Source organism: Phyllostomus hastatus, unplaced genomic scaffold (assembly GCF_019186645.2).
Source record: "Phyllostomus hastatus isolate PE091 unplaced genomic scaffold, TTU_PhHast_1.1 phas_contig_283, whole genome shotgun sequence".
NCBI classification, from domain to species: Eukaryota; Metazoa; Chordata; class Mammalia; order Chiroptera; family Phyllostomidae; genus Phyllostomus; species Phyllostomus hastatus.
The window spans coordinates 9,181,366-9,206,779 of record NW_025333833.1 but is presented as its reverse complement, the minus strand read 5'-3'; the positions used below and the strand labels follow the sequence as shown (position 1 = coordinate 9,206,779).

The window sequence follows — 25,414 nt, the reverse complement described above, 5'->3', positions numbered from 1 at the left end:
CCCCACTGACCTTCTGTCCCGTGTTGTATTGATTGCTCTGTTACCGACAACACAGCGTAGGTCAGGGTCCTTTCCAGAGAACATCTCTTTCCTTGGGCCTCGTCCAAGGTCACATAAAAAGATATGGCTGAGTTGGAATTAGAATGAGGTTTCTTCTCTCCTAGACTAGCTCATTCCACTCCATTAAATAAACTGCATTTTTAAACAATGGTTTCATTTATTTACTAATTGTATTAGTGTAGTATGATGGAAAAAAAAGGGCATGACTTTAAAAAAATTCACCTCTGACTTTTTCTTTATCTCTCATGAGCATGTTTTCACTTACAATTTTTAAAATCTTTTGTTTTGGGAAACAATGCTACAAAAATCAAGAGATGAGAAATTTAAAAACCAACATCTATGGTGCAAGTACCATTAATGCAGTCATTTCAGTTTTATAGGACTTTGAGCAAATCAGTTAATTTCTCTCTATCTGATTCCTAGTCCCCTCCCCAGCTTGTATATTAAGAACAAGCATCATATCTTCCCTTATGAAGATAATAGTTGCAGTGTGCTAAGTCCTTACTGGAAGTCAAGGGCCATGGATTCTAGTTGTGGCCTTCCCCCTTGGGTGACCTTCGGCAAATCTCTTCACTTCCTGTTACTTGAGTTTCCTATTTATAGAATGAAGAAGTTGAACAAGTTGGTATCCAGCTGGTCTCTTGCAGCTCTCACCTTCTGTGATTGTATGTATGGGTTTGTATTTTCCAAGTACTCTGAAGAGCTCAGCCTGAAATGCCTATTTACCAGTGCAAAGGAGTATAAAATATAAGACACTCTGTTCCTCAGGGACTTAAGGGCTAGAAATTCATCTTTCACTATAAATCCATGACTGATCTCAAATATATGTTTCATTCATTAATCATTAGGATGGTCTGTAACTTCAGCGAAGGCAAGGATTATGTCTCTCTCATTCATTGTGTTTCGTGGCACCTGGCACAGAGAAGCAAGTCTGTGAATATTTGTTAATTGAAGAAATGAATGAGAGCTATATGGACCATTAATGCCATCAGAATTTCACCAGTGTGCAGGTTCACTGAGTAGAGGAAGAAAATATTGTTTTAAAATGTAGTTTATTTGTGGGAAGCAACTTAATATAATAGAATGAGCTAATCTAGGAGATGAGAAACCTTGTTCTAATCTCAGCCACATTTCTCTATATGGCCTTGGGCAAAACCCTTAACCTCCTTGGACCTTTGGCCATAAATGGTAAGGTGGGAGGCCAGAGTGGACGATCATTAAAGATCCTTTCAGGCTGGGGGAGTGATGGGGGGGAAATGGAGACAACTGTAGTTGAACAACATTTTTTTTTAAATGTGAAAGAAAATATATATAAAAAAAAGATCCTTTCAGTCCTTAAATTCTGTGATAGGATATTTTAAAAATCTACTTTTTGTGGTGTGATATGACTAAATGAACTATCCTTTGCAAGTGAAGGTGATTCTATTTCTTTTCTTAATACAGTATGATATTTGAGTTATTTTTCCAGGACGTTTATGGGCAATACTCAGCTTTCACTGTTGAGTGAGGTACCTTGCTGGGGTCAAGCACACCTACCTCTACACTCTAGAGCAGGGGTGTCAAATTCATTTTCTCCAGGGGCCACGTCAGCCTCGAGGTTGCCTTCAAAGGGCCAAAATAATTTCAGGACTGTATAAATGTAACTACTCCCTAACAGTTAAGGAGTTGAAATTACATTCAGCCCTTTGAAGGCAACTATGAGGCTGATGTGGCCCCGGGTGAAAATGAGTCTGACACCCCTGCCCTAGAGTGAAATACCTTCGAGTGTTACAAAATCCTGTGCTCCTTTGTACCCCACATTTTAAGATTGGTGTCTCACCCAAACTACAGTTTTATATAGTTGATAAACGTTCTTAACCTTGTAGCCCTTGCTTTGTCTACCTCCTTCACTAAGAGTTTCAGACTTGATTTTGTGAGCTATTTTGCAACTGTACAGTAATCTCTCCTGGCTCTAAACTTAGTGCCTCTGTCCTTTGTGTACTTGGGGCCCCGAGGAGCCATGTGAGACTTGAGCACCAGAATTCGAGCGTCACTGTCGTGTAATGCTGAGTGTTGTGTACAGCTGGAAGTTCTTAAATCACTTCTTAATTTTGTACATGTTTGGTTGACTTACATAGATAGGTTTGGCTGCAATATTAGGATCCTTGCTTCTTTGTCCCTGAAGTAAGGGCCTGTGAGGAATTATGAAAGTAGCAACAGTATCCTTAAAGGAATTTTATAGCACTGCCTTTTATTCTTCTAGGTAGAATAAAAATAATAGTGAACTTTAAGGAAAAGACAGGAAAAAAGTTAGCCATGTATAAAAGAACATTTTACGAAGGATAGAAATCCTCTCAGTCGAATAATTCTTTGGTTTGGTAAGAAGTGTAAAGGTATACACACTCTCATTGGTGTACTGTCTAAAAATAATGTTCTTTTTTTCCCCTCAGAAGCTGAAAGTCATCAACGAGAAACACAAACATTGGAAGAAACACAAACATTGGAAGAAACACAAACATTAGAAGAAAACAAAGAGAATGCACAGGGCACCATCAGGAAGATGAATAACAAGGAGTTTTTGAGCTATGGTGAGAACCAAGCTGGTCTTAGTATGGTGTTGATTCACACTCAGAAATCCTCAGAAAACATACTAGACGACCTGCAGAGTTAAACAGCTTAATCATGTTGTTTGTTTGTTTGTTTGTTTGTTTGTTTAAGTTAGAAAGTAGGTGGCAATAAGAGAGCAGTAGAGCTTTTTAGGGGGCTTCCCTTTGGGGGTCCTGGCGGTAGTTCGCCACCCTGAGCCAAATGGGCATGTGCCACGGGGGAGGAAAGGCGGTGGGTAAACAAGAACCCAAACTGCCTGTTCAGTGCGAGTGAACCTCTCCAGCGCCGTTGTTACACCTCGACCATTTAACAAAAAACGTCCTGTTGCAGGTAGTCTAGGCGCTTTGAGAAGGGAGACGATCCGGATAGTTCATTTCTGAATCATATCTCTATACAGCATTGCAGCAACAAAGATCTCAGAGCCACAAATACTTAAACTTAGCTTTTACTTTGGAACCAAGACGTTGTATCTTCAGATAATTAAAGATAAGAAATGGGGGGCGGGGGGAGCTATATCCGGTAGGTTCTAAGAGCAGAAAGTTCAAAGGATTTCGGCCAAAGACACTCACCACGGCCAGTGAACCTGACAGGAGGCACCTCGTGTCAGCGCAGCGCGGGCTTGATTTCCGACTCACGATCTCTCTCTCTGTCTATCCTGTCCATTCCCTGGCAGGCCCCTACATTCTTGGCGTCCTGGTGGCTGGGGCTCTGATCTTGAGCTCCGCTCACAGCTACTTCTCCCCGGCCCAGCACGCGCCCCGGAACCCGGCCCTGGAGGCCTTCCTGGCCCAGTTCGGGCAGCTGAAGGAAACGTTTCCGGGCCAGAGTTCCTTCCTGTGGCAGCGGGGCCGGAAGTTCCTCCAGAAGCACCTCAACGCCTCAAACCCCACGGAGCCGGCCACCATCATCTTCACGGCAGCTCGGGAGGGAAGAGAGACTCTGAAGTGCCTCAGCCATCGCGTCGCCGACGCCTACACCTCCTCCCAGAAAGTCTCCGCCATCCAGATCGACGGGGCCGGGCGGACCTCGCAGGACAGCGACACGGTCAAGCTGCTGGTGGACATGGAGCTGAGCTCCGGCTTCGAGGACGGCCGGAAGGCCGCCGTGGTGCACCGCTTCGAGTCCCTGCCCGCGGGCTCCACCCTGATCTTCTACAAGTACTGCGACCACGAGAACGCCGCCTTCAAGGATGTGGCCCTGGTGCTGACGGTTCTCCTCGAGGAGGAGACGTTAGAAGCGAGTGTGGGCCCGAGGGAAACGGAAGAAAAAGTGAGGGATCTTCTCTGGGCCCGGTTCACCAACTCGAACACGCCCCACTCCTTCAACCGCATGGACTCGGACAAGCTGAGCGGGCTGTGGAGCCGCATCTCCCACCTGGTGCTGCCGGTGCAGCCCGTGCGGCTCATCGAGGAGCAGGGCTGCGGGCTGTGAGCCCGGCGCGCCTGCGCGGGAGGCCGTGGGCCCGGCACCCGCGGCCCCGAGGCCTTGCGTGGCCGCGGGAGGAGAGGGTTGGACGCGAGGACATCGCCACAGGGGAGCCGCTTTGAGGGAAACAAATCTTTTATTTTTCACTTCTTGCAGTTTTTTCTAAGCTAAGCATGGCCAAGCTGAAAGCTGACCTGACTTTGTTTCCTTGCCTTTCAAGCAAATCGGGTTTGAAATACAGCATGATATATATAACTGTGGGGTTTTTTTTAATCTAAAAATACAGCAGCAGAATTATTGCACAGGAAAACAATCTTCTCAGAGTAACTACAGAGTGATTTTTGTATCGTATGGGAAATGTTTCAAAAGCTCATATTAATAGCCTAGTGCTGGGATTACATTTTATACTAATTTGCACTTTTTGAATGGTATGAAAAAAGGAAATTTGTATTCAAATAGCTAAATACTGTATGTAAGTCACTGTGCTTTTTCTTCTGTTCATGAGCTGAGATAAAAGCAGCTGTACTCAAAAAAAAATTTTTTTTTTAAATGGGAAATGGTGGGGGATTGTTTATAATCACTGGGAATGAAGGAATGCTAATTGGCTGCACCGTTACCTCAGCTCTTCTGAATTGTCCAGGGCAGTGATTTTCACGCTGTGTCTACTGTTCAACCAGCCCCCCACCCCTTTGTATCCAAACTGTTCTTCAGCTCTTTCACGGGGATTCTTCATAAGATTCCGCTGGAACAGAGAGTTCCACTGATAAGGGAGTTTGAAAACCCCTGATTGAGCGAGAAACCATCTTAGAAGACAGGAAATGGGTAGGAAAAAAATGAATGTATTAAAATTATGAGTAGATACAATAGTAGATACAAGAAGATACAATATATGTTTATTGCACAGACACGTTTTTTATAGAAGTCAAAGACCTATAGATGAATAGCAGAATGTTTAAAGTTGTATCTGCTAGGATATTTCTGATGCTTTTGTTAATTTCTATTAGTCATCAGTTCTCTCTCCCTTGAATGGAATTTTATAATTGTCTAGGATGAGAGTGTGAGTGTCCTTTAAGAGGAACAAAATTTAATAACCAAATGAATAGTAAAATTTATATAGGTACATTAGCATACCTTTACTGTACTGTTTGCTTGTTAAGGTGTAATAGAACATTATGTAGTGCACCTCATTTATTTATCTGCTAGTTAGAAGTACTATTCAGCTAACAAAGAAATGCAAGAGAAGTATACTTAGTGAGAGAAAGCAAAAATGGTAGATAATTTCAAAGAGGTTCTAATGGTCAATATTAATTGTTGGACCTATGTTCTGTGACTGTTAGGTTGAGACAGTGTTTACAAAGACAGTAGATTTTCTTGTTTGTTTAATTTCAACTCTGAAAGCAGAACTCCAGGAAATGATCTTGACCTGATGAAGGGTCTGTCCCATTCCATGGCAGTCCTGGGAACTACCACCATGCTCCTGGGCCATTTCAACTACTCCTGGAATGTTTCAACTAGGTTTTGGCCTCTCTGCTGTATGAGAACAGAGAAGTCATGTGATTAAAGAATGGAAGGAATTTTGGAAACAGAAGATATCAGTATCTTTATTGAAGAATCTGTTTGAAAATATCTGTTGCAGGAAGTAGAGGCACACCTAAAGGAACTATTTTCATTTGGGATTTTATGAAGGAACCTTCTAACAGAATTGAGGAAAGGCCTACCTGAATAAAAAGTTAAAGCATGGCAAATAGAATATCAGTCCAATATACTCTCAGAGGAAATAAACTGAAGAAAGATCTATATACCATAGTCGAGTTTTTTCCTGTACTTCTAGCTCTCAGATGCTAGCATTGCTCTCAAACCGACGGTGCCTTGCAGAACTGTTTCGTGGGCCAGCTGCCCTGGCTGCCTCGGACCTCGCAGGAACCATGTGATCTGTGTGTGTCTAATGTCAGTGACTCGGGTCAGGGTTGAAACAGAGGCTCTTCTTTCTTCATTCAGTGGAATATGGTTTTTCATTATTTCCTTTAAACATGATCTAGAAAAGGAAATTTCCAAAAAAATTACAACTTTTTTACCATTCGGTCTTTCTTGATAAACCTTTTTTCCTTCCGTGGATAAGGGCAGTCATCTGAAACCGTTGTCAGTTCTCTGTCAACTACTTCAGAAATCACTGAAAAGAAGCAGTATATTAGCTCTGGGTCTTCTTATGAAAAAAAAATTATTTTTAAAGCATAAAACTTTATATTTTTTAAAGGAACAAATAAAATGTATTATCTAATAGACTCTTAGGTTAATTTCTACTTGATTCTATTTTTCACATTTTTCAAGTTTCCAAATTTTCTTTTGTGTGTCCAGTAGTTCATCTTTCATTCCTATAATACAGGTTTTGTTTTATTTGACTTTAGAACAAGAACCTGTGGGCATATGACACCCAGACACCACTGTTTAGTTACTATCACAGAATAGCTCTCATTACATCATATATTAACATAAACACTTTTTGATTGACACCAGTATCCTAGAAGCAACTGGTGGAATAAGAAATTGTCTCTGGACTTGAATTTTGCCCCTGTGGGATAAATTTTAGGTTTTCCACTTAGTTTCTAAGGGTTGGCAAAGAAGTTCCAGGGGATTCATATCACTAGAGGTAGTAATGATATTTTCTCTATTTTTTTAATCAAATAATTTGAATGAATTTCATTTGAAAGCCTCCCAGCTTACGGTGGTAAAGCTCAGCATGCTGTGGTCTCTGCCCCTACCCAACTGAGGACCCCTGTGAACAGGGGTAGATGCTGAGGTGGTTTTGACATTTTCAGTTTTTAATTGTTTGAATTATACTTTTATCTGCTAAAGACAGGTGGTGTAATGAGCACTGACATTAAAAAATAACAAATACAACACATGAATGTGATGATTCAGCAACGTGATCTTCACCAGGACTGTATTGGCATATCTCCGACCAAAATGTTTACACAGCATATGCAGGCATCTAGGACTTCAAAACTCATGTTAAATAGGAAATGTAATTTTTGTATCTGATTAGGGTTATCATTTAATGGGAATGACTTTATACCCATGTAGCTTATTTGTGAAGAAGTACTTTCAAATAGCAACATGAAAACTTTTTATCATTTGTAAAATAAAACAATTATAAAAATAAGCCATTACATATTTGTAAAGTGCTCAATATATTATTTCATAAAAGCAGTTTTTAAATCTGTTTTTCAAGTCAAATATGTAGTCAATATCAGTGTTCATTTTAATATTTTGTTTGCCAGTCTGAGCATACTATATTTCACTTTTAAATTTGTTGAAAAGCTATAGTGGTTTTCTTGTTGTTTTTTTTCAAAATTAAAGCACCTTCAACACTGTGTACCACTGTTCATATTTATCTTTATATAAGAATGTAGAATACCATTGATTACAAAGCCCTTAATCACAACCCAAGAAACTACAAAATTATTATTTAAATTTGTTTCTAAAGGCTTCTATGCGATGATCACATACTGAGCCTTAAGAGCCACACACTTATGAATAAATAACAAGTTTGCAGAAAAGATGTTACCAATCCTAGGGAGAACTAAACTAAGATATCCATGTAAAACAGTTTTCCCAGAGGACTTTAAAATACACCTTCTTCCTACTTATTGACAGTTTCGGTGTTAGGTTGTGGCCTAAATTTGCCTCACCGAGACTGAGGTTGGACTACTGAAACTCATTTCTAACTAATAAACTGCCCTATCACCACTTGCTTCTCTACCTGGCTTTAAAAATATATGTGTAGACTAAGAAGGAGCACTGGCCTTACCCAAATGGCCTGAGAACACAAGCCGCATGCCCTAACCTGCAAACAATCTGTAAAGATAAATGAGACTTTGGTGCCTTCCCAGCCAGTATTACCTATAGTCTGTATCTCAGCTTGTTTCGATGTCTTTAAAAATCCAGAGATTGGTTCCTGCCTTGGGAAATGATTCCCCCCCTGTTTTCTCATCGGGGCTCATAAACGAAATTTGCCCTTGGCTAAGAGCACTTACCTGAATTAAAAGGGACATTGTGGACTCGGGAAGCCGCAGGCTGAGGAACACCACCAAGGTGGGGCAGAGTAGGTAGGATGTTAGGCCCAGCCTGCCTTCCCTCACGCCCAGCCTCAGCAGCAGGAAGCTCCTCACAGCTCCTTGCAGCTGATCAGATTACTCGAAGTGCAAATCTATTTGCCATCCCTGCCATCAGAGGAAGAAGCAGCATATTGACTTTGAAATACAACTGCATTTTTTTCTCTATTGAACAAAAATGAGTGGACTTTTGCCAGTATCCGGGTCCAAGTTCTTGGTGTTCTCAGCTGTCCAACTGGGGTTGCTTTTGCATTTGTTTCTTATGGATGTTGAAGAATGTGCCTTATTCAAATCAGTTGTTTGGTTTTACCGAAAATAAATGTTAAATTTTCTCCGTCGACTGATTCTTTGTTCTATTTCCAAAAATGGCAAGTTTATAGAGTTGGGCCTGTGGTCATCTATTGTGGTAAAGAAAACTGCCCTCGTCTGGCAAATGCAGGAGCCTAGGAATGCTGTGTATATAGGTCAGGCATCTTCGGGGCCCTAAGTAACGCCATACAGTGCAGAGGCTGAGCCTAGAACCTGCTGTTCTTGCACGTTCTTCGGGCACTAGTCCTACTTCATGAGGCTTTTTGGGTCAGAGGGAGAGTGGGGTTGTGAGTAAAGCCTTGGGAACTGCTCCTAGCCTGGGGTGTGCTGACAGGAAATGTGTTCCTAAGGTGGTTGTCACTCAGTTGTGTGTCAACGGTTTCTGCCATAGAATGTCGCCAGACAAGAATCCGAGCAGCAGTGCCTGAACACCTGTCTCAGCCTCTTCCCCCTTCCCTTGGCTTTCCGTCCCTGCTATTCCCTGCTCAACTCAAAACAGCAAACTGATTGATATAGCTCATAGAATAGTTTTCTATCAGACCTGAATTCAATTTTGAAAATCTGATTTTTTTTGGTTTAGAAAAGTAGGAATTTCCAGGAGCTTGCGTATCTTAAAATATGAGCTTTCAGTGGAATAAGCTCAAGTCCAAGGATAAGAGGAACCTGAGAATGAAGAACAAAGGATTTTCCAAGCACCCACCTCCGGTTGCTGCAGCGGTGGCCGCCTCCTTCCTTTGTAGACAGGCTGACCGCAAACTGCAGAGAGCGCTGTGCAGGGGGCTGGTGGGAGCCAGCAGTGAAACCACCCTCCACGGACAGCCTGTCTACCCCGGGAGATAAGGGGTACACCAAATACCAGTGTTCCACCCTCCAACGCCACAGAGAGGCCAGAAGAGGGAGTACCACCTTCTAGGGGTGGCCCAGGAGGAAGTCATTACTAAATCAGGGAAAAGGTGTGAAGAACATGTCAACTTTGGGTTGGTGTGTGGGGTCAGAGTTGTAATTGAAAAGTCATCCCAGGTGGGGTGAACAGAACTGGGAAAATTCCTGTTTGTTTTTTCTTTAGGTTTTTTATTTTTTAGGGGCAGGCATGGACCCTTTCTGGACACCTGATGCACAGGCATTCATACTCAAACCCCGAGGGCTGGGTTCGCAGACCCTGTGTATGTTAGAACATCAGTTTGGTTGAAGTTCCTGTGCAGAATCTGGGGTGCAACTGGTTGGCTCTCCTTCCCCTTTCCCTTCCACTTCCTTCTCTGTGGCCAGTGCTCCACCACTGTGGCAGCCAGGGACCGTGAGGGGACAGGTGGCTGCCCCGTGGAGCAAGCACGCCCAGTGCAGTGAGGCCTGCTGCAGAGATGAATCCCGGGGCTGCCCTGGTGGACGGCTTCTGCCTGGGGATGCGTGAGTGTCGGCCTGAGACCTCGGGCCTGTCGACTGGCAGGGCCTAGCCCCTGCGAGTGCTGCCAGCTGTGGCGCAAGGAGGCCTGGCCTCTGCGCTGCCCGCCCAGAGGGCCTTGCTCCTCCCGGCTGGTTCATTCTCTCTGCGGTCCAAATCCTGTTCCTTTTCACCTTAAAAGATGCTGCCTGCCCAGGCCTCCCCTCACCTTTCCCTCAGAATAAGCTGCAAAGCTACATTCCAACGCTGTTATTTTTGGAGTTTCCCGGAAGCCAGTTTGTGCTTTAGGCCTTTCATCGTGGGAGGGGGGAAGAGAGGACTCCTTATCACCCCACCTCGCTACGGAGGAGCCCCCTCCTTCCTGCAGGACTGGCAGGAGCAGCCTCCCTTATAACTCTGTTTTAATATAAAACTAAAATAGAGCTGTGAAAAAGAATCCAAACGTAAGTGTTTACAGAGTTTCTGTTTGGGGTGACGAAAAAGCTTTGGAAACAGCAGTGATGTTTGCATGACATTGGGCATGTAATGCCAACTCCAAGTGGTTACAATAGTAACCTAGTGGTTACTTTACGTTATCCATGTCTTACCACAACAAAAAATTATTACTGTCTTTCCCTCTAGACTTCTGCGTTTCGGGGAGAAAGCCCGCGCTGCGCTTGTGTCCTAGAGGACCCTGCGCCTGCGGAGCGCCCCCGGAGGGGCCCCCTGGCAGCCGCGTCCCAGCCTCAGAGCCACAAGGACTCAAATGTGGCAGCACGTTAGGGGGTCACGACACGCCCAGCCGGCTGCTTCTCCAGCAACGCGGCGCCACTCACAGTCACAGGTCAGGGCGGAGGCCTCTGCAGGCATCCCCCCCAGGGCCTGCTCCCGGGCGGACACCTGGACGCCTTGTGGCCTTGTGACCGTCTGGAATGCGCCCTGTCCTCAGGCACATTTTTGGTGTTATTTAACTCAGGAAAAAAAGTGCCCTTTTGAAAGTTAGAGGTTGAAAATAATATAACAAGGGAGACATCAAAAGGCTTTGTTCCTGCTCCCATCTCATCGACTGCCCACTTCCTCCCAAGAGGAAGCCATTTTTGTCAGTTTTGTGTGTATTCTTCCAATGTCTATCTCAGACATATTTTATATGACCCCCTTTCCCCTTAATTAAAATTCTCAATCCTTAATTTTTCTCCTTTGGGTTCCTCGTCATTCATTGTCACCAGCTCATGACTCCCCATCAGATGGGGCCCAGGGGGCTGGGTGGGGGGAGGGAGGCCAAAGCAAAGGAGGGAAGGGGGAGGGGCTGGTGAGACCCTCAGGACGCAGGGGCCTGGGGTTTGGAGTCTCCTAGTCACTCTGGATCCCTTTGGTCGGGGCCTTTGTGTTTGGAGACAGAATTCAGAGGACGCTGTGGGGAGGGTCGGGCCTCTGCTTCCACTTTGGGACGTTGAATTAGACCCAGGACCCACCCCCTCTCGGGAGCGGTGCTTCATTAGGGAAAAGGGTGTGATTCCCAAAGGCAGGAAACCTCTGGCCCAAGGCAACACCCAGCCCGGGAGGATCCATTGGTATCAGGGTGGGATGCAGTGGAGCCAGCACCGGGCTTGTACCTGCAGGCCGGCACCAGAGCCCTGGGTTCCTCCTGGTGACCAGGTGTCTGTGGCCAGGGCCGATGAGCCTGTGATCTTCCGAGGAGACCTGGAGGGAAGGTGATCGATGCCCAGCGTGAGCCAGCCACCAAGCCTTTGGATGATGACGCCGGCGAAGACCCAGATTGTCCTGCCTGCTGGGTGGAGCCGGCCTGGGAGCCGTGGGTCTGGGGGAGAGGGGGGCATCACCTACGCCCTAGCTCCCAGCTGTGGCTGGGGTCCCTTGCTGGTGGTGGTGGTGGTGGTGTGTGTGTGTGTGTGTGTGTGAGTGTGAACAGAGTAAGGGGTAGGTAAAGTAGATGACAGGATAGACAGGAAGTATGGGAGCCACATGCTCCCCTTGAGGCCTGGGCCAGTCTTCCCTGAGGAACCAGCCACCCTTAGGAAAGGACCTTCTGGGGAAGTAGCTCACCTGCGATTGTGGGGGGCGGTCCTCTGGAGAGAGGGGTGCTGGACTGCTGAGGCCGGGCTGCCTGCTGCCCGGCCAGCTGTAGGCAGGGCTCCAGGTGGCTTTGAGGTAGAAGGAGAGCGTCTCTCTCTCCCTTTCTCTCCCCCCTTCTCTCTCTCTCTCTCACACACACACACACACACACACACACACTCCCGGGCACCCACACAGATCCATGCTGCCTCTCCCCCTCTGCCCACTCCCCCTCCCTCTCCACACTAAGCTGATTCCTGGTTCCCGGTCCTCCCCCGCTGCTCCCGCTTCCGTGGTCTCTGCAGGGGATCAGGGCTGAGGATCCATCCCCAAAGTCTCTTCCCTCCCTTCCCAACACGCAGGGGCTGGTCACGTGACACTCTGGGTCTCCTCAGACTGGGTGACTGGACCCAGAGCTGCAGGTGGGGACACCACAGGCCTGGACAGCCAGGGTGGAGTGGGGGCAGGGAGGGGCTGATGCCTGAGTTGCTCCCCCTCAAGGCGCCCGCCCCATTGTTGGCAGGGCCACTGCTACCTCCAGGAGCCCTTTCCCACGGACCACACGTCCCCCCTGGGTGGGCGCTCAGACCCAGGCGATGGGGACGGGGAGAGCAGGCGGCACGGTGGAGGGACTCAGTTGGTGTGGACGCAGGAAGGGAGAGGAGGCTGGTAGACAGCTTTGGTGTTGGAAATGGATACTCTGGGTGACGAGAAAGAGTTCCCACGCCTACATCTGTGCCCAGTTGCCCCGCCCCCCCAGGTGAAGAACGGAAGACCCGGTGGGATTTCTATTTCAAACTCCTCATTTATTGGCGTCGACTTGGTTGTGACTCCCAGCTATCAAAGATGCAGGAGGAGAAGTCCGAGGCAGGAGCAGGGGAGGGCCGGTGGGGACAGGCTGGCGGGGGCGGGGGGGACCGGCTGGGACCAGCCTCCCCTCTTCCCGTGGGGGGCGAAGTTCGCAAAGTGTCCAGTGTCCCACGGCTGGAAAGCACGGCGCGGGTGAGTGGGGTGAGCTGGCTCTTGCACAGGTGCAGCCCTCGCGGCTCCAGGGAGGGGGACGGGCGATCTCCAGCCCAGGCCCTGAGCAACATGGGCCTGTGTGCGGGAGAGCCAGGGCCCACCACTTCTTGGCTGCCCCCAGACAGATTTTCATGTGTGGGTGGACGGGGTGCTAGGCTGGGAAAGCTAAGGAGACCGGGCCACACAAAGTGCTTTTCACGTGGGGACCCCCAAGAGGTCAGGGGTGAGAAGCGGGTGACTTGGCCAGGTTGTCTTGGTTTCTGCAAAGGCAGGAGGTACCGTGACACTGTGGTTTTAGGGGGAGGAGGGACAGCCCTTGCTGGAGGGGACCGGCCGTGGGACTCCAGGGCAGCAAGGCACCGGGGTGGGTGGTCAGGAAGCAGCGGCGAGGGCTGCTGGGGCGCACTCGGCCCAGCCAGGGGGCAGGTGGTGGCAGGGGCACGGTACAGCTGCTGTCCTTGGCTGGTCCCTCTGGACTCGGGGATGGGTCTCATCACCCCCACCTGGGGCTGCCTCCCGGGATAAGAGAAATGCTACCCTTTGAGGCCACTCACAGGAGAGTCAGACAAACGTGTGCTTTTCACGGACAGTTAGAATGGGGTTTTTGCCTGCTAATCCTGTGTGTGTGGTCCTCCGTCCCCAGCACGCATGCCTGCACCCAGGGTTGGGCAGTCGGCCGGACCCGGCAGACCGGTCCAGTTAGCCCTGGCTTCCCGGCGCACTCTCCGGCCGTCGGAGTCCATCGGGCCCGGTCTCAGCTCCCTGGAGAAAACGGGGTCTCAGAAAAGATAAGATTGGTCCGAGAGCTGATGACCCAAGAGTGACCAGACCGCGGTCCTTTGAGTCTCAACCCGGCACGCCTTCACTACAGACGGAGCGGCAGGGTGGCGCAGAGGCCTGGCGGATTCCCTTCCCCTGCCCCACTGCGCCCTGCGCTTTCTCAGGCGCAAAGCGGAGATTTCAGCAGAGGGGCCAGCTGCTAACCCGCCCTGCCCTCTGCAGCGTTCAGTGACTCAGGAGTGGGTGGGGGTTAGTTATGCCTTAAGAGGGGGTGCTGCCACCCCTTACTGCAGAGGCAACTGGAAACTCATCGGGCGCATTCACTCAAAAGGCAGAAAGCTGTGGCTGAGATATCAGTGGAAGAAGGAGCTGGACTTGGGGCTAGGAAGGGACAGCGATGAGCAGGCCCTTGCTGGGAGAGGGAGGGGGGCGGGGCGGGGGCCCGTTGAGAGTTGAGAGAGGGCGGCAAGCCGAATCCAATTGCTAAGTCAGATCCCTCTTGTCCTCAGGAGTGAGGGCAGCTGTCCCTGGTGGGAGGGCTGGTCTGGCTCTCCTGTGTCACAGCCCACAGGGGCTGACATGGCAGCACCATCCTGTACCAGCCACCTGAGTGCTGTGGGGGGTCGGTCCCCTCAATCACCTTTTGCTCCTGGTGGCTGGGGGTGGTGGGTTTCTAGTTGCTACATTCGAGACTCCCTCTCTGCAGTTCCCGAAGGCAACAAAGCCCGTGTTCGGGTGGTGACCGGTGTGTGTGCACACACCTGAGAACGCACACACCCTCGCAGGATTGCAGCCATGCATGTCACTCGGTGTGGGGGACCTTGGCCCTGGAGGCCATCAGCGGGACCTCACTCGTGAAGCTACTTGAACCCTGGCAACATAACTTGATAAAGGTTCTCAGCTGGGCAGCTGGTTCCCATAGCAAAGCAAGGATCTGGGGGGAGACAGGGCCAGACAGTCACTTTTTGGTGCATTCCGCGCAATCGCCTCATGCTTTTAAAGCCAACCCAGCGCACGCCACCAAGGAAGGGGCAGAGCTGGGATGGGCTCAGGAATCTACATCTGGTTTGAGCAGCTTTGGGCTCTGCGGTCTCTATGACAACCAAAATATACAAAACGAGATTGTGAACGGGCTTTTGGGTTCACGTTAGCGCGCAAGTCCTGGAGAGGTCCCTTCAACACTCTCCTCTCCCTTCTCAAATTCTGCGGTGTGCTAGTGGTCACCTGGCCCCTCTCACCCCCTAAGGACTCTGGGGGCCTCCAGACCTCTGCAGAGCCTCCCCTCTTCTCGCCGTCTGGAGAAGCCGGGGCCGTGAGGGAAGCACGGGAGGCCGGGGGTGCTGGAGCTGGCCGGAGGAACGTCCCAACAGAGAAACCTGTCAGGCCCGCCTCTGGGCCAGGGGACCAGGCCCTGCCCTGGCTCTCAATGCACTCGATGGCTTCAGTCCTGGTGAGCCTTCCCGTGCAGGGCAAGGAAAGCCAAGGGAACAGAGACAGTCCTTGTGGCGTGCCGGAGGGGTGGGCCGCTGGCCCCAGGCCTCCGGCTGGGGTGTCAGCGTTGGTGGGTGTGGGGGGTCAGGGGAAGAGGGTCACACGTCTGTACTAATAGCCCTTGGATTGGTGAAGGCCTCACGCCCAGAGCCCGGCCATGTCACCGGGTAACTCTGGGGTGCTGCCAGTTGGAGGGACGAGGGACCCCCCTCCTTGTAGTACATGGGAGCGAAGGACAGCCTCTCGCTTCCACCCCCATTGGGCACCATGTCCGCTGTCCGTATGTAAAAGGGGGAGCTGTACGGGGAGCAGGTGGCGCAGTGGCGGGCTGCCACCCCGCACGGCTGGCCGCAGGGCTCGCTGGGGAGAGGCGCCAGGCTGCCTCTGCCGTCCAGGGCTTGGGAGCTGCAGGCATTGCAGGGGGGCGCCCCGGGGGAGGTGGGCCGGTCGTGGTCCTCCTCCTCCGCATCTGCATCCTCCTCTCTGCTCTTCTTGCAGCAGTAATACTGAGGGGAGAGTGCACAGGGCCCCCTTTCAGTGGCACCGCACCCGCCACCCTGCTCCCTCACTGAGCAAACTCAGCACCAGAGGCCACACTCCACGAACAGGGATTCCCAGCCTCGCAAGACTTTCCCTCTTTCTCTCCCTGCTTCCCAGTGTGCTCACTCAGCGGTGGCTGGGTGAGGCAAGGAGGCCGGGAGGCCAGGAGGAAGGGTCAGACAACCATACTGAGCACAGGGCTGGGGTGAGGGGCAGCTGGGAGCAGCTTTCGGAGTCTCCCCAGAATGGGGCCCTTCCCAGCACCCCTGAAATCTCAGCCTCGCAGGAGACACAGCACCGTGAGCTCTCACTGGGTGCCCTGAGTGTGCTGTGTGGGGTCTGCGGAGTTCCCTTGTGACCGCCCCCCACCCCAGCACCCTTGACCAAAACCTCCCCCGCTCCCTGGCTTTGGACTTTGTCACCCAAAATGGCCTGCAGCGTCCGTCCCCACAAGGGGGACGCCCTGTGCTGGTGGCTGCTGGCCGAGGCCCCGGACTGACCTGGAGCCTACAGTAGCACAGGACAGCGATGATGCAGAGGAGGATGACCGCAGCCAGGATTCCGCCCGTGATCACAACCGTTCCCGCTGTCATCCGCCCGATGCCCCATCCAACTCTGCGGAGAGATGCAGGGACTGGGCGGGGGCAGGAGGCCCTCCTGGAGCTGTCCGCGCCGCTGGAGGCCTGGAGGGTCCCGGGCACTGGGACACCAGGGGTGGCTGTGGCCAGGGCCAGCCTCCCGCAGGGGCTCATGGCACAGAGGGCATGGGAAGCAGGCAGGATGCTAGCTGAAGGCATAATTCTGCTTCCTGTGTCTGCCCAGCTTCAAGGCTTCTTGCTCTCTCTCTCTCTCCTTTAATTCTCCTCTCCCTTGCTTGTCCCCTCTCCTCACACCCTGCTTAGACTGCACCCCTTCCACCACCCCGAGGCTCCAAGACACAAGGAAAAATGGCTTCTGCTTCTGGACGGCTTAGTCAGAGTGAAGCCGCGCCCCAAGCAGGCCCCTGGTTATCTCCGTTAATCCTCCGAACAACCCCTGGGCTGGCTCTTAATCACCCCCATTTGGCACGAGCCGAATGCGCCTCTGATTGACTTGGCTGCGATCCCACCCAGCCTGGGTCACCCCGACGCCATGCCCTCGATCACTGCCCTCCAGAGTGCAAACACCAGGGTCCCTGACCTTGACCCAGGCGAGGGGACATGGTCTGAATTCAGAAGTTCTACCTAATTCTGCCCCGGCTCAAACTCGTACTCCTTTGGGGGTGGGGGTGGGGTGTCTCTTCTCTTTCCAACTCTTGTGGAAAACAGGGGCCAGGTGAGCACCCAGGGAGCAGGAAGGTGGCATTCTGGCTCCGGGAAGGCTGTGGGGGTCTGGGGACCCATGTCCTGGCTAATGTGGGCTAACGGGACAGAGGGCGGCTCTGGGTGCCAGGCGGCCTGGCCTCAGGCTGACTCCCTTTGCGGGCCACCGAAAGGGCTCTCCCAGGGGCCCAGGCTCATGGGGACCAGGGATGGTGGTGCCAACAGAGCAGGAGGGTGGGAGGGGCCTCGGCATCTTGAGGATGGAAGAAAGACCATGAGCACTTACGTTCAGCAGGGAACTGGTGCCCTGCAAGACAACAGAAGGGGCGGAGACGTTGGGAGAAGGGTGTTACCCCTGGGAAAGGCCCCGCGTGTCCGATGGGTCCCTGAGCTCCACCTCACCTACTGTGCTTCCCGCACTGCAAGCTTCGTCGGCAATAAGCCCACAAGCCCCCCATGAGCTGGGGCTCCGGCTCTGTCTCCGGCTGCTAGTGGGCAGGCAGGCAGCTCAAACTCAGGTGAGGTCATCGCCCACACTCCACACAGGCTCCCCACCCCCAGCCTCTGTTAGCGGTTCCGTCTGAGCTGCTGTGAAGGGCTGTGCAGGTTGTTCATTACTTAAAGGGCAAGTGGGCGCAGGACCACAGGCTGCACTCTGCTCACAGAGCCACACACCCTGCTGTGTTCGCCTGGCAGAGGGGGCGCTTTCTCTTCACCCAAAGGCACCACCTGCTCCTCACCGTGCGTCCCAGAGCACAGCATGCACCCCGGCCCTGCTGCTAATGCGCTCGACCTGCTCACAGAGCGGGCTTCACACCACAGCCCGGGCAGCCCCCGGGGGTGGGTTAGAAATGCAGCATCTCAGGCCCCACCGCAGGCCTAAGGAGTCAGAATCTGCATTTTAGCAAGGTCCCAGAAGATTCGTTTGCATAGCAGAGTTTCACAAGGCCACAGGATGTTCCTCTAACTGCCCAGGAGTTCAAATCCTCAGATTCTTCTCCGGCTCCCCCTGCATTCTGTTCCCCACGCATCAGCGACGACACTTTGCGTGTCATGCCTGCCCCCTCGCAGTGGTTCCCGAATTGATCTCACTGGTTTCTCTCTGGGCACCACCCCCCACCCACCATTTAGCCTCTCATCGTCCCCAACGCCCCTCTCTTCCTCCAGAGCCTCCCTGGCATCACACTGCCTGCAGGACACGTTGATCTGGGCGCGCACTTGCACAGCAAACGTCGAAAGCTTTGCCCCGCCCCACTCCCCTGCAGGCTCACCCCTGTTCATGTTTCCCCTCCTCAGCCTCTGTTGTCTGCCCCCCCGCCCCATGAACCCTCTGCCCCTCAGGTAGGCCCGGTTCCCAAGGAGCTTATAGCCTCATGATGCAAAGACACTGAACACACCTTAGCTCTGGCGTAGGACACATAACCAGAGACACACAGACCAGCAAGGACGCTGTGCGGGAGCAGAGTCCTAAAAGCTGGTCAGAGCTTGTCCAGTAGACAGGGTGGGCAGGGCAGGAGGGTGAAAGGACATGGGGGTCCCGGGCCCGTAAGGGGTTTGGAAAGGCCCAGACAAGGTCAGGGAGGGACGACGCTAGAGAGGCTGCAAGCCAGGCAAGGGATTTAACTCTCTTGGAGACGCTGGGGGCTCCAGAAGGGCTTTTAGGAGGGTGTCTCTGTTTCTGTCTCTGTCTCTGTCTCTGTCTCTGTCTCTGCCTCTCTCTGCTCCTCCTGCAATGCCTTTCCACGTGCCACTTTTCCAACCCTGACTTGGAAGGACGCTTATCAACACTCACGTGCGAACATCTTGACTCCTCCGCTAAACTATGAGTCCTCTGGGATTAGGGGCTCTGTTTTATACTCATCTCCCTGCTGCGCTATACACAGTGCCTGACACACAGCAGCGGGTACTTGACACAAGTTTGGTAATCATCTGCCGGTACACTATTGCTTCCATAGGCCTGGCGGTTGTGACCCTGACCCACCACCAGGGGGCAGCAAGTTGTACGTCTCAGCTCACATCCTCTCTGCAGACTGGAGCACCATCCTTGAAGAGCAGACTTTGCCCAGGTACGTGGTGGGCCAGACTTCAGGGGTTTGCTGAACATTTGGTGTGGGGGGTAAAGCGTGGCCTTGGGAGGATCTGTGTACCTTCACTAAAACACTACTCCACCTTCCCCTGCTCACTGATGAGAGCCCATGGAGTGACCGGAAGTGGGGGAGGCAGCAGGGACCCGCTCTGCTAGAAGTCCTGGTCTGGCCCCCCGGGCTGTGCCCAGCCAGTTTAGGAGACAGGGAACTATGAAGCCATGTGGGAACCGTGCTCTCCCTCTTTCTGCCCTCGGTGCCCAGCCTCCCCTCTTTCAGCACCTTGGAGGCTGCAGAGCAGAAATAGCCTGGAAATGGCAGGGGGTGGGGGTGGGGCAGGGCAGGCCAGCAGTCGTGGGTCTGGAGGCCCATTTGAGGCCCAGTGGTACCACTTACCAGCCACCCGAGCTTGGAAACTGGCCACCTTTCTCATTTGTAAGAGAGATTAGCCAGAAACTGAGTTTACAGGTACGGCTGTGAGTGAAAAGTGAGACTCATGCGTGCAAGGGCCCCTTGTAAGCTAAAAGGTCCTTCACACACAGTTATTTGAGGGGAAAAGGCAGACCCAGCCATTCTATGGCTGCTGACGTCTGGCCTTACAACCAGAAACCAAGAAGGTGCGGGCAGAGGCCTGCAGCGAGCTGGCCAGGCCCCCGCCCGTGTCCCTGAGGGCCCGGAGCCAAGGGCTCAATTTAGCCTTGGAATTCCCACATCCTACGTGGCTCTCCAGTATTTCACGTAGGCTCGTGTTCTCGTTGCAACGAGATGCATGTGATAACAGTAGCTCAGAGCACGTAAACATAACTCTCCAGTTTCCAGCATGCTTTCATCTGCATCCCCTCCTACGACGGGCCGGCTGTAAGACGGCCCCAGGTGAGCCCGGGCGATCAGGCTTGTGCACTCCCCTCCCCTCAGGGCCGGATGGGGCCTGGGACCTGCGACCACCCACCAGAACACGGCAAAGGTGAGGGCATGTCACCGCTGCGAATAGGATTACAGAAGAGTCTGGCTTCTCTCTTGCTGGTCCACGTTCTCCTTCGCTGGTCTTGATGCAGCCAGTTGCCATGTTGGGGAGGCCCATGTGACAAGGAACTGAAGGTGGCCCCCGTCCTGCAGTCCACGGGACAGCAGGGGTGGAGCCCCTCTAATCGAATGGCCCAAAAGGAACTGAACAATCACATAGGCGAGAGTGGGAGTGGATTCTTCCCCAGTGAAGCTTTCAAGTGCAAATGCAAGCCCAGGGGACACCCTGATTGCAGCCTCATGTCAGACCCTGGAGTGGTGGACCCAGCTGGCCACACCTGGAGTCCTGACCCACAGGGACTGTGAGATCATCAGTGTGTACCGTTTAAGCTGCCCAGTTTGTGGTAGTTTGTTATGCAGCAAAAGAGAACTAACACCTTCTTTGCACTGTACAAAAACCCCACACACGGGGTGGGGGGCAGGGGGGCGGGAAGCCCGACCCTTAGGTGGCTTGCCTGGTCCCGCACAGCAAGAGTCTGAGTGAGGACGCAGGGCCCGCTGCTGTGGGGTTCCCGTCACAGCAGCCTCCTCCTGAGTAGCTCCCCGAGGACAGGAGAAAGAGGCCCTGTGTGCCCTCCCACGGCCGAGCACAGCTGGGCAGAATGGACTCGGTGGTGGCCAACTCATGGACTGATGGTAGCTGAGGAGGACAAAGCTGCTGCCCACTAAGCACTCCCAGGGCCTGCCCTCGGCGACCAGGACTCTCTGGAGCTCCCTCCCCGCCCACACCCCTCACCTTCCTTTGTGCGGAGAGGGGCCTGGCCTGAGCCTCACATGACTTACGTGAAACAGCTGGGGCAGCAATGACTCAGTCACACAGGCCGAGCCTGAGCAGACAGCAGTTGGGGGTGCGTCATGGCCAAGGGCATCAGTCCCTGCCGGGAGAAGAGAGGGGAAGGTCAGAGAGAGCTGGAGGGGAGGCTGGGAGGACAGACAGGCTCACGTTGGCACCAGGTGGTGGCCCCTAGCCTCTGGAGCAGACATACCCAGAAGGGCTTCTTTCCTGACCTCCACAGCTGCCTGGGTTTCTGAGGTCCCCCGCCCAAGAACCCGAGGACAGGCTCTGAGGCCACAGCCTGTCTCATCCTGGTTCCCTTCTCTCGGTGCCACTGTGCAGAACCCTGGGCCCAGAGCAGCAGCAAGGGGCTGGGCAAGAGCTGCTGTCTGTTCTGGGAAGGGAGGTGCAGTGGGGGAGGGAGGCGGCTGCCTCTCTCGTGCTCCACTGGAGAACTCTGACCCTTCCTCTGGAGACGTGCCCTTGTTACCTGCATGGCTGACACCTCTCTCAGCGGCCCTGCACCCCTCCTTCCCATTCCCTTCCCTGCTCCCCCTGGGCCTGTCCATTCCCAGTGCCCCGAGCTGCACGCTCCTTCCCCTATACCCCAAGCCCCCTCAGGCCAGCAAGGCCACTGGACGGCGGTTGAACAAGTTTGACAAGATCATTATGGGATGACGAGATCATCCTGCTGACCTGCTTGTGGCAATGGGGAGGCAGGACCCAACCAAACCATGCAGAAGCCCAGGGTGGACTAGTTAGTGGGGTCCCTACAGACCAAAATCCTTTAAATATGCACTCAACATTATTGAGGCGCATGTAAGCCTCACACTGGGACTGGGGAGTTGGGAGCACAGGGGTGCCCTCTGGTGCTGACACTCCCCCAGCTCATCTATCATATGGAAGGTGGCCCCACTGGGCGTGTGTCTGATCAGGGAAGGAGCCCAACCATTAACAGGACCGGCAAAGCCACCTTCTGTGGGGACAGAGCTGAGGACAGGAGGTAGCATGCCCCAAGGACGGGTGGTCCTGTGAGTTCAGCAGGTCTGAGGCGCAGCGCCTTTGTCTCCCGAATTTTTCAACGCACCCATGAGGGGTCATCCATGAGACGTTCACCACTGTGTTTCCAGGGGCGGGCAGGGGACTGAAGGCAAGCTCAGTGATCCTCACTGGGAGGGAGGAGGAACACCAGGGAGGTGCACACCTCGGAGGAGACCACAACTGATTAAAGCGATGAACCAGATGGGCCACAGCGACACACAGCAACAAGCATAGCTTTAGCACAGTGCTCAGTGAAAAAGACAAAAACAAATGACAACAACAGCAGCAAAATAGAATGAGAGGTGTAATACTGCTTACATAAACTTAAGATATAAGCATACAGTCCTGGTTGGTGTGGTTCAGTGGACTGAGTGCAGGCTGAGAATCAAAGGGTCGCTGCTTTGATTCCCAGTCAGGGCACAAGCCTGGGTTGCAGACCAGGTCTCTAGTAGGGGGCGTGCGAGAGGCAACCACACATTGATGTTTCTCTCCCTCTCTTTCTCCCTCCCTTTCCCCCTCTCTACAAATAAATAAAATCTTCAAAAATATATAAGCGTAGAGATCAATTCATATTTTCAAGAACACATACTAAAAGCAAAACCAAACAAAGCCCCAAGCTCATAGGTACAGAGAATAGATTTTTGGTTGCCAGAGGCAGGGAGTGGGGGTGGGAGAAATAAGTGAAGGGGGACTAAAGTTACAAACTTTCATGTATAAATAATTCATGGGGAAGTAATGTATATGAAGGGGAACTGGAAAAAACCCGAATTTGTTTATAAAAAATTGTGTATTTATTCTTACATGTTTAAACTTTAGTCACCTACAAAGTACTCTCTATTTAATGCAATATACCTATTGGGACATTTTTTTCCACCACTCAAAACAGTTCTTGAACTCATCTATTTTGATGCATTTTAGTTCTTCTGTTGTTTTCTGTTTCACCTCTTCCACATCAGAAAAATGTTTCCCTTTGAGGACTTTTTTCATCCAGGGGAACAATTAAAAAGTTGCTTGGGGCAAAGTGGATAGGGAGGGCAAGGAGTGGGGGGTCATGTCTTTTTGGTCAAAAACTGCTGAACACTCAGCGTGGTGTGGGCAGGTGCACTAGTAAATCACCCATCATGAAATGGGCAAGCATGTTGAAAGAGTCTTCAAAAAAAAACTCACTGAAGCTGAAGGCAGCCTCTCACAACGATGCCAGTTGGCACAGTGATGCAGATGGGTTTCTAGAACGCTCATCTAGTGGGGGAAGCCTGTACTACAAGGAGCCCGCCCTCCAGAAGATTATTCCTATTTTTTGGGGGGATACCCCCTCATAGTTGGTGACCACAGTTAATAATACTGTATTATATATATGAAAGTTGCTATGAGAGATTTTGAAAGTTCTCATCACAAGAAAAGTAAATTTTTTGTAACTATATAAGGTGCCGGATGCTAACTAGACTCACCGTGGCGACCACTTCACAAAGCAGACACACAGCAAGTCAACAGGTTGCACACCTGAAACTAACATAATGTTGTGTGCTCAATGGCCCTCAATGAATAAAGCAAAACAAACACAAAGACCAAAAAGTGGATGCGCATTAAATGTGTTAGAAAGGCTGACTGTGAAAGGAGGAGAACGAGAATGAGGATAGAAGAAGAAATAAATAAAACGAGAGAGGGGACTCGCACAGACTAATGACGAATGATCACGTGGAGCGTCTGGGATGCAACGCTGAGGAGTCCAATGAACGTGACCTTCTGCATCTGAGAGTGACCGCTCCACCCTGAATGTCCAGGCTCCATTCCCTGTCCCCAGGGGACTGCCTCTCGGCCACCCTCCAGGCGCAGGGGTGGGCGTCCCCGAGGAAGGACAGACCGGGGAAAGACGGCTGCGCAGGCCTGGAAGCAGCTCAGGACTGTTCGCACGGGGCAAGCGTGTAATCTAGAAGGGAGGGCGCAGACTCGCGGTCCCTGTGACGACGTGGCCTGAGTGAGGAGCCTGCGGGCAGGGGTCCAGGGGCTACTTGCAATGTGCACGTTCCAGGATGTTAAGTTCCTTGGGTCTTCCTTTCTTTGGGTGTTCATCTCATCAAGAGATAATATATTCCCCGGTTTAAAGACCAAAATCCTCTGTCTGGGACAGAGACATCCAGGCTGAGCGGGGCATTAGGGGAGCCTTGCTGGGCTGTTCGATTTAGGGAGCAGTGGCCTTAAAAGGAAGACAGACAGACAAAATAACTGGCGGGGATTCTAATTCGTTTCGCTTTGTTTTCTGCTCGTTTCTCCCTGGCTGCCTGCCTACACAACATCCCTGATTTATGCCTCTTCTGGGCTTTGGGGAATTTTCCTCTTGTATTCCACCACTTTCGTCCACGTTATCTCTTCTGTCTCTTCCTTCTCTGGCGTTCCAAAGGCCACCATCTTCCCAGGGGCCAGCTCTGCCTTGCCCACCCAACTAACTCGCCCTTCGCCCCAGTTTATCCGTGCAGGTGGGCCAGAAGGGCTGTTCGGAACTGGGTTACGAGTGTGGATGCTGCAGACTGTCAGCCAGACCGGAGCTGAACTACTGGCTCCACTGACTGCTTATCAGCTTTGTAGCCTTGGACAAACCACACAACCACTTTGGCCTCAATTTTCCATCTCAAACATCTCTACAATGGGGATAACAGTAATTATGTCATAGGACCAATTAAGAGGGCCTACTGAGAAAATCCACAAAAAGCTCTTAATTTTGCAATGGCTAGCACGTAACAGCCCCTCAAAAACACGTCAGCTGTAGTCACGAACACTTCCTCCCTCTGTGGATGGTGCTCCTTCTGCCCCAAGGCTTGGAACCTTGGCGTTAACTTTGACACCTTTTCCTTGTCTCCTGAATTTTCTTAATCATCTGTTTCTTCCTGTCTGTGCCTGTTGCTACCATCTGTGCACCATTATTTCCCGCCATCCAAAATACGAGCCTTCCATTCAGGACAGACTGGTCTCTGTGTGGATCCCGGCAGTCCAACGTCCTGGGCTCAAACCCAGTCTGTTCAAACTCCCATTGATGAGTCGTGTGACCCTGGGCAGGGCTCCTCATCGCTTTTTGAGTGTGTGTTCTCATCCTGCAACATGCAGGCGGTGATGCTACTTCGTCACTGAACGACTTGACCTCCCTCCTGAGGTGGCTGTGTGGGTGGACCAACCAAGGTAATGTGCCGGCAGCACTTTGTAGACTTCAGTCCTGCAAATATTGAGTTCACAGTCACAGCAGCGCTGGCCCAGGACATCCTCTGTCGTTCCCTTTCAAGGGGCACCTCGAGGCAAACTTCTTTCCGGTTGGATAGTCAGATCGAGGACTCGACAATGTTCTGAAAGGGGCAAAAGGGGGAGAAAGAAGAAAGAGGACCGTGGAGGAGGAGAGGAAAGAATGTGCTCCTCTTTCCTGAGAA

The 25,414-nt window shown here is 51.7% G+C and overlaps 2 protein-coding genes across 4 annotated transcripts in view; one reads left to right on the top strand and one right to left on the bottom strand.

Moving 5' to 3' along the window:
• TOR1AIP2 (torsin 1A interacting protein 2) overlaps positions 1–8,523 on the top strand; it is a 30,956-nt gene extending 22,433 nt beyond the window's left edge. For both annotated transcript variants that reach the window (XM_045838354.1, XM_045838353.1), the window contains exons 4-5: positions 2,490–2,627; positions 3,320–8,523. In XM_045838354.1, coding sequence (XP_045694310.1) covers positions 2,490–2,627; positions 3,320–4,077 — 896 coding nt within the window. In that variant the 3' untranslated portion in view covers positions 4,078–8,523. The remainder of the gene's footprint in view (positions 1–2,489; positions 2,628–3,319) is intronic.
• Positions 8,524–12,900: 4,377 nt separating this feature from the next.
• Positions 12,901–25,414, bottom strand: part of FAM163A (family with sequence similarity 163 member A) — a 49,020-nt gene continuing 36,506 nt past the window's right edge. The window contains exons 1-4 of one of the 2 annotated variants that reach the window (XM_045838597.1): positions 21,172–21,280; positions 20,969–21,060; positions 16,278–16,392; positions 12,901–15,743 (exon numbers count right to left, since the gene is read on the bottom strand). In XM_045838597.1, the coding sequence (XP_045694553.1) occupies positions 15,336–15,743; positions 16,278–16,370 (501 nt within the window). In that variant the 5' untranslated portion in view covers positions 16,371–16,392; positions 20,969–21,060; positions 21,172–21,280 and the 3' untranslated portion in view covers positions 12,901–15,335. Of the gene's footprint in view, positions 15,744–16,277; positions 16,393–20,968; positions 21,061–21,171; positions 21,281–25,414 lie in introns of those variants that run through there. The other variant, XM_045838598.1, reaches the window with a different exon arrangement.